The sequence below is a fragment of the Hylaeus anthracinus genome, unplaced genomic scaffold (assembly GCF_026225885.1).
Source record: "Hylaeus anthracinus isolate JK02 unplaced genomic scaffold, UHH_iyHylAnth1.0_haploid 3, whole genome shotgun sequence".
NCBI classification, from domain to species: domain Eukaryota; kingdom Metazoa; phylum Arthropoda; class Insecta; order Hymenoptera; family Colletidae; genus Hylaeus; species Hylaeus anthracinus.
In genome coordinates this window covers 5,583,566-5,596,091 of record NW_026535284.1, presented here as the reverse complement: position 1 = coordinate 5,596,091, position 12,526 = coordinate 5,583,566, and the positions used below count along the sequence as shown (strand labels likewise).

Here is a 12,526-nt window from a genome sequence, read left to right as displayed (position 1 = left end):
GGTAAATGTAAACGTGTACCATAATTTTCAAATAATCGTTTAGAAATTAGTGGTAAAATCGCTTAGATTTCTATTCGATACAAATTCTTACTAAAATACGCTATAATAAACCATAATCAACAGATTGCAAGCAATTACTCGTAATCCAAATAAAACAAGTAACTCGATTAGTGTTTTGTGATCAAACAATTTCCGAAAAAACATGGTGATCGAAGACCATGAATAAAAATGTATGGCGCATGATACCTCTATATCTACTGGTCTTACCCCCACCATTCGTCCGATTCCAGACGAATAGGACGAGGTCTGTCCAAAAGGCGGCTAAGAGCCGACCAATCGCACGTCGCGTAGTATCGTTGTGTTCAGGATGTGCTCGCAGAATCAAGATGGCTACCGAAACTGGTGCAAGTATCGTGTCAAATGAGCGATGTGATGTAAATAATACGATCGAGGAAGTATTCGAGCCGCCACGGAGAGAAACGACTAATGGAAAAGTGGCAAAAACACCGTGGAACAGTGTTACCAACGAGACAAACGAGTTTACGAATAGTTTAGCCGTGCATTCAATCAGGACGCCCACGATTTTCTCTACAGCGTCATCGTTCAGCACAAACACCGAAGGGAGAGAAACGCAGAGGAACGTGAGTTTCATGAGCTCCTCCGGTGATGTGGAGGAACGTGCTACGTACAAACTCGCCATCAACACTGCGTTGCACGTACCATCCATGGAACCGCGCAGCATGTCCAACAACAGGAGTGATTTGGACAGTATTCGCAGCGAACAACCAAATGGTAATATTTCAACCTGTGTACTAGAGTGTAAACACATCGGTTTCTATAGTTAATCTGTCATATGGACCACGAATGTTATGACACATTACATGCTACACTTTTGCTTGATGCAGTGGAGACACTGCGCTATGATCGCAAGTGGAGAAAAGTAGAGAGCGCAAACTATGAACAGAAAATGAGGAAACGAGAGGCAACGTCCAAGAATCCATAATCCTTGGTTGCTAATCTTTTTTTGATGTATTGACAAGCTGTAGAATGTTTATTGTGTCGTATCGAAGAATGTTAGTTGAAGCACAAAGTTCAATGATGCCTATACGGAGCTTGGTTTCAATCTTTTGTAGAATGTTTCCATTGCTAATACTTTTTTTTGTATCAACAAACAGTAGAATGTTTATTGCATCATATCAAAGAATATTGGTTGAGATCTGTGTGTAAATTAGAGAGACAGCAGATCATATACGATGAGAAACTACTGTGTTAGATTAATACTAACTTATGGGGTTAGAGCAGTAATTCAATGAGTTTTGGTTCAAAATAGCAAATGACGTAGCTTAAAAAGTCAAACTTGTACAACACTGTGTACAGAGAGAGTGTCAGGTTGTTAGGGACAGGGTTGACTTAAATAAAAGCCTAATGCTTTAATGTATTAAATTTTTGCTGTTTCTTAACAAGTCTCGCTCATGGTCACAGTTTCAGATCAAGCGCAAATGCCACAGCTTAATTTACTGCAATTCCAAGTTGAGTTGTAACAAGTCTTACTCGTTACAATTTAAGAAATTGAGGGAGCTTCTGGTATAAAAATTTCTAATTCGCAGCTGGTAAAGACAAAGACAGAGTCTATCCAGTTTCTGCACTTACAAACATTTAATTTTATATCTTTTTAATACTGTAAACATAGTTGATGAATCACTGAAATTCAATAGAAATTTTCTTTAATGATGTTCACGTGTTATAATATAATAAAGATACAACAATTCTTGTAATGTTACATATTAAATGCTAAATTAAATAAGCCTGTAATTTTAACATTGAGTACTGATCTCAAACTGTTAAAATGACAAATTGAAAATAAAAATTGAATAACTATATATACACAACATTAAACTATATATACATTATAGGGAACCCGGATCATTGCAACAATGAATTAATAAAAACTGTAATAGAGCCAAGTCAACATGCAGTTCATGTATGTATATTTGAATTCACCAACTGAGTACAATAAATTATAACTTATTCTCAATATAATTATTCCCTGTTAGGTTGACTCAGTGTCTAGCAAAGATACGATATCCAGTGGCATACACTCTTTGCCAACGCTACCAGAAGGCTGCGTAAACTTTGAGCATGGCAACACACCTCAATTAGGGGAAAGTCCTCAAAGTAGCAATGGTGAGGTGATCAACAGTCCAAGGAGTCCAGATTACCCTCCAAGAGTCTCCAACAGTCCCAACAGCCCTGAGACAATGTTTCCCAGCAGCATGACATCTGCTGTTGTGACTTCGACTATTATAATGGACACGTACAACCAAGAAAACGCAAGCAATTTAACTGCAAAGAGTTTAATGTCTTATTCATTCTGCGGACAACACAAGAAAGCAGATGAACAAGTTTCCGTTGCACAAATAAACTCGAATGAGGAAGAAAAAATGGATAAGGAGAGAGATACCACCCTTAGAGAGATAAAAACAGAGGTGGTGGAAGTTAAAATGGAAGAAGCAGATTCCAAAGAGCAATTAGACATAGTCAAGTCTGATTGGTCTAACAACAGCGTACCTGCGATAGTAGCAGGCCAAACAGACACCATGCTGTCTCACAACAAACCAATGAACTGCATCAGTTCTACATCTTCGAATTCTCATTCTAAATCGTATTCTTCAAGAGACAAACGAAACAAGGAACACAGCGAGAGGCGTTACTGTTCGAGATGTTACAAGCGTAGCAAAATAAAAAGAGCAAGCATCGGAGTACAATGCAAGCGAGATCGTAGTGTGGTTTCATTGAGCAGCAAACCACTGTCTCATGTGTTCTCCAAAACTATGAATGAGAATCTTAGGTTAAACTTGCAAATGAAGAACTATAAAATGCTCCACAATCCTCTGTTTAAGGGTGAGTTACTTGAAGGCCTAAAGTACAAGAAATTCATTCATATAGAAACTTATCCCAATGGTGGTGCAACTGTTGTGCATATGTATCAAGATGAGATTGATACATTGTCGCATGAACAAGTAGAGGAATTAGCTCAAGAGTATTTCAAGGTACGTAGGCATGAGTATTATGATTAACGATTAAAACATGTAACAATTAAAATATTTTGATACATCAGGTAGTTTTCGGTGAAGATGAGAATGGCAATGCACATCACGTCATGGGAATAGTGCACAATGCTGCCGCGTACCTTCCTGATTTGTTGGATTACATGGCTGACAATTATCCAACATTGACTGTCAAGAATGGCGTGTTAGGAAGAAGTAGTGACATAGAGACCACGACTATGGCACAGTACAAAGAACAAGTTTGTAAAGCTTATAGTAACGGAACAATTAGATATGGACCTCTCCACCAGATAAGTCTCGTAGGAACTGTTCATGAAGAAGTTGGCGGATACTTTCCAGATCTTTTACAAAAACTGGAAGAAAACCCATTTTTAAAACTGGTAAGTTGAAAGAGCAGGCTTTAAAAGGAGTGTATTCTGTTAAAAGAATTATTTACTCAAACATTTACACATGATAGTACAAATGGTATCATGGAAACAGTTTGTAACAGAAGAAACATGTTCTATGACCAAATTCTATAAAATTATTAACAAAATGAACAATTAGGGAGTCTATGTGAAATGGCGAAAGACATTTTTATTTTGTGAATTTAAGGAACAAAATAACTTTTAAATTGCTAGTTTCTTAATCCACAAAAGTATTCCAATACTTTTTTGCAATAAATAATTTATGATAAAAAATAACATTTAAATCATTAGTTTCTTAATGCACCAAAATATTCCAATTCTTTCTTGCAACAAATACGAAACCATATAAGTTTGGATGCTAAAAAGGTATACTAGCATATAGTATAGCAATTATGTAAGTATCAAGGGAATTATTGTACTGCAAACTCTTTCAGCAATACAGTCTAACAAACTATATAGAACTATAAATTTGAGTTTTTCTTCTGCAAACTTCTCTATATAAAACTTTATAAATTCAAGTTTTAAATACTATTTTCCCTTTTAGACGATGCCTTGGGGCCCTCTCTCCGTAGTAAAGATGGAGACTCCCCAAGAATCAAACGATGGCCCAATTCTTTGGATCAGACCGGGTGAACAATTAGTCCCAACGGCAGACATAAACAAAAGCCCTTACAAAAGGCGTAGGACAGGCATAAACGAACTAAGAAATCTCCAATACCTACCCCGCCTCAGTGAAGCTCGCGAGTACATGTTCGAAGATCGCACCAAAGCCCACGCGGACCACGTAGGCCATGGCTTGGACCGAATGACAACAGCTGCAGTCGGCATACTGAAAGCAGTGCACGGTGGGCAAACCTCAGAGTACAACAGAATCACAAAAGACGTTGTGGCTTTCTACGCTGGAGATTTTCCAGAGCTGGTCGAAAAATTGCAATTAGACCTCCACGAACCACCTATTTCGCAGTGCGTGCAATGGGTTGAAGACGCCAAATTGAATCAGCTGCGAAGACAAGGTATTCGCTACGCGCGAATAAATCTGTACGATAACGATATCTACTTCCTCCCACGCAACATAATTCACCAGTTCAGAACTGTGTCTGCAGTTTCTAGCGTGGCATGGCACGTCAGATTAAAACAGTATTACCCAGAGTCGCAGCATAATTCAAACATTAGGCACACGCGCGTTGCGAATGAACCGTCCCACCGTATCAAAGAAAAGAAGCCTCTGGAAGTTGTAAACATAGGAGACGAGCAGAAGGAGAATACCAATCGCCAACGAGTGGAGCAGAAGCACTCTATCGACTCCTTCGAAGAGAAGAAAGCGAAAGAGAGGGCTGCTGAGTACCAAGGGAATTTGAAGAAGTCGGATCAGCATGGTAAACGCAAGGAAGAGCGTAAAAGCAGAGATTATAATAGACATTCTTCCGTTTCGGGTAAGAGGAGAGATTCTGAAGAGAACAATGACTCTGATCTCTACAATAGCAAATCTTCGAAGAGTGCTACCGAAAACCAAAAGCAGAGTGGTGATAAGAGGAATGATAAGAGGTCTGAGAGAAGACACGATAGTCGACGTCGATCCAACGGGAAGTCCAGTCACCACTCTCACAGTAACAGCAGTAGCAGTAATAGTCACTCTCCTGGCAAGAAGAAGTACGACTGTGGGAACCACAAGCTAGTCCACCATCGTCATCACAGCAGATGTAGCAGTAACACATCCAGCAAAGAAAGCATTTCAAACGTAATAAAATCGAAATCCAGCAGCAAATTCACCAACTCTGTGTCTTCTTCCAAAGAGAGCAAGAGACGACTAAGTTCTTCGGATCTTTGTACTTCGGAACACAGTACCTCTGACTGTATCGTCATTCTTGAACAGGACCTGTTATCGCAGAGACAACTGGTAGCGAAGACGTACGCCACGGAAGTGGTGGACAAGGCTCTGGAAATCGCTATTTACAAATCAAAGACTGACGTGGAGGAAGTTTGCCAGTCCCTGCGAACTGGAGTTGCAGAAGCTTCGAAAGAAGTACTAGAAAAAATACACAAGGAAAGCTTCGAGATCGCTGAACAGAAGTACAAAAAAGATATATCAAAATTAGAGCGATACTGTCAATTACTGGAGATAGAAACAACGCTGGCTTTCACGTCGAAGATGGAGTGCGCGACTGAGAACGCAGTGAAAGCACTGATCGAAATGGCTGAGGACGAAGCCAAGGAGAGAGCGAAGAATGAGAAGGTTTGCACACCAGTCACTGCTAACTCGTGCGAAGAGAGTTCAGTGTCAAAGATTCCCAATTCTTCGTCTTGTTCTTCGATTACGTCTACCTCTCCAGTGGCAGAAGCTGAGAGGCATAGTAGTAACAGTAGGACTGGCAGCAGTGATGAGAACTCATCCAAATTGTCGTCAAACTGTATGTTGCATTTGGAGTCCAAGCGAAAACACAGAGACGACAAGGATTCCAGAAACAGGCATAAGGACAGGAGAGATAGAGATAGACGGGACAGAGAACACAAAAAGCATCGTCATCGGAGTCCTCACCATAAGCCTGATAGCAAACCTGAAGAAGGTAGCAGCAAAGAGGATTTATTGAAAATTTCTTCGCTACCTAGAGATTACAACATTTCTAGCAAAACCGTTGATCGCACGGATATCAAAGACAGCGAAAGAAAACCAGAAAAGAGAAGAGACGGACATCACAGTCACGGACGGGACAGTCAGAAGAAGTCATCCAGCAGTCGCTCCTCCAAAGAGGACTCAGCATCCAGTCGCTCTCACTCTTCGAGTTCCAACCACAAGAGGAAGTCGAGTTCATCGGAAGAACACAAGGAAGCGAAGAAATCATGCATGGAGAAAGATGTTGACACCGAAACGGTGGAACAGAATACTCTTGATGCTACGTTAACTCTGATAACAGTGACAACAGTGGCTCAATCATCGACAAGTACTGTTGTGTCAACATGAACAGGTGAAAATTACTTTACACTGTAGTACAATCTGCTTATTAGAATTTACAGAAATATGAGACGTGCACCAACAACATAAATTTTTAGATCTTGTCCTTAGAAACAGAGTGTTTTGATCGGTTAAACTTTCACCATGATTGAAGGATTGAGGATTTGTTTTTATGCAATTGTTAAAACGCCTTAGTCTTTAGCAAAGAACTCGTAACGAAGATTATTTTGCTATGAAATCTCAGAGCGTCTCATATATATTGCTGAGGAATCGAAGGAAAGATAAAAAGAATAGATATTTATAGAATAGTTGACCAATACGATACGTGTACAAACTAAATTTGTACAAACATGTGATCAGAAATTAAAAAAAGGTTTACTGTACACTGTATATATAGATTCATACGTTACTCTGTTCAGAGAATCGTCTTGCAGCGAATCTTGTTTAAGTTTACATGTACATATATAATATAATATTGTGTGTATGCGCGCGCGCGAGTATGTATGTATGTGTGTGTATTTGACGATTGTATGGCTATATACATATATGTGTATATTGTGTATACCTGAGGCAAAAAAGATTTCTTCGTACTATAGCAATGTGAAGTGTATTTCAACTTCCAATTGGTAGATTATTTATGCAAACTGATTGATTGCCTCTTTGTAACAACATGAACCAGTCTTTTTTGCTGAATGTACTCATGTATACGCATACATTTGAAAGAGAAAGTGTAATGACTGTAAATTATTTATAATTTCATTGAACATTCTACATTACTCAAAGGGTTCGGTTTACTTTGCAATTTAACAAGAAAAGTTCTTAACGCCACCACCTATATCATCATTGATATTTTCAACGAACTGGTCTTCTGTAATTTTGAGCTATTTAAAATTCATGTTTTACCAACATGCGGGGATATCTTGTGTACTGATTATAGAGTGAGAGAAACATTGTATTGTTGTTCGAAAAGGTGTGTGTGTTTTCATGTCCCGCATGAAAAGTCCAATTGTCATAATGTATTGCTGGCGAAACACTATGTACTAGATCTTTTCTATTTAAACAGATTTTATTTATACTGTGAACTTGATGGAGATGGCCATCGACAGCAAGCTCTCAGTGTATATGCAGATTTAATCTTACGGTGTTATTCACATTTAGTTTACTTAATAATTAACAATCAATACAGCGAGTTGTTCGTCAACCTTAATACTTCTTCCACTTGGATAGAATGTAAGCGATTCAGAAATTAATAGTCTTAAGAACATGCGAGTGGAGTTATAGCAATTGGCAGTATAGATTTGTGCATACAGATTGTTATTCAACAGCTATGTCTAAATATTTTACATAATTGGAGATCTTTAAGTTATTAGTAGCAACATGTTGACTCGTACAGTTCCTAATTTACCTGACGTTTACAAAATTAAATTAACATAAAATCTAAAGTAGAAGTTTCATGATACTTTGTTCAACTAAAGGACATGTTTTCAAGAATCTTATTATTTCATTCAATGTTGAAATTTTCAAATTCTTTGATGAATGGTTTCAGTTGAACTTTACATGATACATGATCTTTAGATTTCTGCAAGGGGTGATGAACATTTTATAAAATGAGGCTTGTAATAAATTTTTCGCTAAGAATGATTTCTAATGCTTACTTAGATCATCTTTTAAAAGACGCATTAAATTTGTTTTTAGATTTATTTTAAACATCAATGCTAAATTATTTTATATTTCTTATGTCTGCTGTTTGTAATGGCAAAGTAATATTGTTTTTTTTTTTCTTATTTATATGCTGCCTTTTTATATAAAATAATTATTATGAACATTTATATTTATGGTAACCGTTCAGTATAAAATATGTTACTAACGAAATTTAACTTTACTTAAGAATTTTAAATCTTTTAATACTGTAAATATAATTGACGAATCACTGAAATTCAATACAAATTTTCTTTAATCACGTATTATAATATAATATACAACAATTCTTGTAACATTACATATTACATATTACAAGAAAATTGCGTTGGCTCACAGAATGGCTTTTTCTTCTTAATGGTAAATATCAGTTAATTTACTTTGAACGATAGGAGATGCACTTGTATGCACAACACGTTATTGTTACGGTCCATTATAATATTTTCTGTAACTGTGTATGCTGTAAAGTAAGTTATTCTATTTATTTCATATAAAGAATGAAGTCTCCATAAACTATGTTTCTGCAGAGAATTAGTTTTATTTTATTTCTTACATTGCAGAATAGCTATTGTACAAGACCTACTTTCAAGACGAAACTATTTATAAAAAGGCATGAAGTGTATTGCTAGCATATGCACAATCTATACAACCAACCGACATGCAAAGTTAATCGCACAGTTTCCACGAAACTTTGATTTAAAAAATGTTTTTAGAGCTATCGTATTAATAGAATGGTATCGAAGAGGAAAGGTGTGAAGGAAGTTGTAAACTAGTTACGGTTCTGTTTTATGTGCTTCATACTATCAAACGCATGAAGCAAACATTCATCGAAGGCGTACTTAATGTGGTTGTCTTCCAAAATGGACCAAATTTGAAACATCAACTCACAAACTAAATAGTTTTCATCGTATAGTCATCTCAATTTAATTATCACAACTACGTATTGGATGTACTCCATCGCAGTCTCATTAATAGTTACACTACTGTGCTTAGTTAATACTAAAATTTGCATATTGTATTTAAAATAATCATCGTTGAAAAATCTCGGAACAAACCAACCGCAAAAGTAAGATACAGGGTATTCGTTTAGAGATATGCATTCAGATTAAAACAAGCTGATTCATCAGACTTTTATAACGTTCATCGTCAACACTTACACATTACCCACTACGATCAAATTTAGGTGAGAATATTACATTTGCAGGGCATTAAATTTCAATCTAGCTTCTGCGTAGTGAGGCGTACAAAAGGGAAGTTGTAATTCGCACAGGATCAACTTCTACATTTGTGTCCATTGACTTCATTTGTAATTATTGTTGAGTATGATGAGTAGCTGCGAGTACTTATTGGTACTTGAGATGGTCCTACACTTTCTTTGACCAATTATACATTTGTGGAGTATTACATATATATACATATATGTATGTTACAACAGGATGGTCTGTAGGAAGTATTTTATTTTCTGTAACTATTTTTGATGCATTAGGGTTTTCTGCAGCTTATGTGGTACATGATGATATGATATACAATTCATGTTAACATAAATAACACTTGTTTAAAACTCTGTTTTTGCTATGCATAATGTGAACGATGCAACTATATTCATCAGTTTTATATTTCTTGTTGTATCTCAAATACTATGTACAGTAAGAAATACACTTTAAATGAATGTTATTTGTTATATGTTGCAGAGAATCTTAATGTAACAAAAAGGACTGCGATGCTTCCAGTGGATCACTCTGTGTACATTTGAGCACACGCTAAAGTTTGTTATTCATTGCGACAGTACATTTGATCACAAAAGATCACAAATAATTGCTACAAAACCAAATAATATAGGTGACGGACACTGAACAATTTCAAGGTGCCTTTACTCTGTTCGCCGCAAGCAAAAAGTTCTGATAATTGATTTGTAAGCATAAGTTTCCCCTCCGCTAGCACTATCTAGAGGATCACATCATTTTATTTGAGTATCGATTCTCATTTTCATGAGAAAGGGAGAAAGCAACGAACATGGAGGACTACCTTTCGATGCGTGTACAGGAAGCGTATTCTGTGTAAATAAATGTAAACAAAAATACAATTCTCGAGTTTCTTTTATGGAAAAAGCATTGTATGCTCATACGGAAGCATACTTTTATTCAAATAAATGTTGATAGTTAAAAATACTTTACTTTGATATCAATTCGAACACTTGGATATGCAAAGGATAAAATATAAATTGAGGAATGAAATATTGATTCGAGTTTTCGAATTAAAATGAAGTATTCTTTGTGGCGATCAAATATTTCCTATTGTTCAACATCTTTTTCTTTTCTGTATTATGATTAGAAATAGTGAATTATTTAACTAAAACAAGCATCTTGCGAATAGTAATTATGGTATTAGTTAAGTTAACATGCTGTTGTTTGCTTTCCGTTAAAAGAAGAGATGAGTACTCATTGTTGTGGGTATACTTTTGTACGTATGCTATATGACATAGTAAGTACACAGGATAATATAGAGATTAAACTAATTTGTATTTTAATTCTATCAAATTTGCAATTCAACTCTGTGGAAAGTATATATTTTTCATGTTGACTAATGGTCTTACATTTCGATTGATTAATATATCTGTGCAATGTAGAATTATAGTATTCTACGATTTAATTTTGTCAGTAATTAGGCAAACAAAAGGAACTAGACGAATAAGTATTGTATAATAATTTCCAGCGATAAGTATAGCTTCATTTTCCAATTTTTCAACTCTACAAAGAAAGAATTGTGTTTCTAGAAAACCTAAATGAGAGCCTACTTCTCTGTTTTTATAAGATATGTGGAGAACATAAGGATTGGAACAAACTATGCGAAACCGACTTACTCTGTATATTTGTAAATATGGAATGAATTTAACATCAGAGTAAATATGGATAGGAAACGATGCAGAAGTCAGATACTCACTTGTAAAGAAATCAGTACAGGGGATATACACAATAGTTAGTACAGAGTCTAAGGATTATTGCTACCGATGGTGAATCATGCTATTATTGTACACGATAAAGTATATTATGTTGAATCTTGTAAAAGCCGTAAAGAATTATGAATATAGTAGTACCGTAGTTTTACATATTATACCCTGTCACTATGTGTAGAAGTTGCATTCCATGTTTAAGTTTTTAAAGAAAAAAATAAATTACTTTTGATCAAATCAGTCTATTTTTTTCTTTCGATCATGGTAGGTACATTTACTAAAAAAGAAAGCCATCTAATAACAACATTATTACTATTATTACATTCTATTATATGAAAACCAAGGTATTGTTATATTACATATTTATATATTTTTAGACACCAAGGAAATAAGAACAGAAAATACTAACGTTCAAGAAATCAATTTTGTAGCTTATATTATAATTTTATTGTAATATCTTTAACGCAGAATCTCCAGTTCATTTTAATATATTAGCTTTAAAAAAATCATCATTTTTAGAAGATGATATATAAAGAAGATAAATAAGGCTACAATTTCAATTTTGTTTAGATTCTTGAATTTTAACATGCTATGAGAGAGATTAAAATAATCGCAGTTGCTTAAAATAATCGCAGAAAAAATTATTTATATAATTTGTTTTGTCTTAAATCATTTTTATTTTATTATTCTTAGGTTTCTGTTTCAGTACCTGAAAGTTCATTCTCATAAATTTCTAGTTCAAAAGTTATAATTTAAAACATTATAATAATATAATGTTGTGTCTGTGTACTGTCGGCCATCTTGAATTTGGCCATTTTTAATTTGTACTTAAATTTGTAATTAGCAACTCCAAAAGCTCTTACGTATGTCTTTTCATCCCTTTATGCAAATCTGATAACCTCTTAAGACATAAGTCGGCCATGTTGGATCCGCCATTAATCGAATTTAAAAATTTTGTATCGTGCAGTACATAAATGGATCAGAAATACGACAAAGTGGCTAAAAATATAAAAATGCAGAATAATTTACGATAAATTATATTCAGTTTATAAATTATACTGTATTTAGAATGAATTGAATTCATTATGCATTTATGAAAAATAAAGAATAATTGATTAGAAGGTATCGGTGGCGCCATCTAGTAGCAACAGTAGAACCTATTTTCACTGCAAACTTGGGCGTCTTTTCAACATTTCGGTAAGATAACGCCACCAATACCTCTTAATTGCTAAATAAATAAATTATTTATTGCATTACATATCGTTCTCCGCTTGCGTTTGTTCAATGTATCATACTTGTCATTTTATAAAATAAAAATATTAACAGGAAAGATTAGACATTTACTATTACATTTACTACTGTTAACAGTATAATAATTATATTTAATTATTTATTTAACATAAATTTTCGAATTCGTAATAAATTGATATATAAAATATTAGTTTTGTAGTAT

General features: G+C 35.0%; 1 protein-coding gene and 1 long non-coding RNA gene across 3 annotated transcripts; one reads left to right on the top strand and one right to left on the bottom strand.

Moving 5' to 3' along the window:
• Positions 1 to 386: 386 nt before the first annotated feature.
• On the top strand, positions 387 to 10,206 carry LOC128893975 (uncharacterized). Of its 2 annotated transcripts, XM_054155319.1 has the most exons (6): positions 387 to 792; positions 1,914 to 1,981; positions 2,055 to 3,050; positions 3,119 to 3,448; positions 4,020 to 6,438; positions 9,815 to 10,206. In XM_054155319.1, exons 1-5 carry the CDS (start codon positions 387 to 389, stop codon positions 6,432 to 6,434), a joined length of 4,215 nt encoding a protein of 1,404 aa, XP_054011294.1. In that variant the 3' UTR covers positions 6,435 to 6,438; positions 9,815 to 10,206. The 2 variants fall into 2 exon arrangements, with proteins under 2 accessions (XP_054011294.1, XP_054011293.1); XM_054155318.1 differs by having other exon boundaries at positions 4,020 to 10,206.
• On the bottom strand, positions 8,110 to 12,037 carry LOC128893979 (uncharacterized). The gene is made up of 2 exons (XR_008461438.1): positions 11,483 to 12,037; positions 8,110 to 11,350 (listed from the first exon to the last, which is right to left on the bottom strand). It is a non-coding gene; the product is annotated as an uncharacterized LOC128893979 (long non-coding RNA).
• Positions 12,038 to 12,526: the final 489 nt, after the last annotated feature.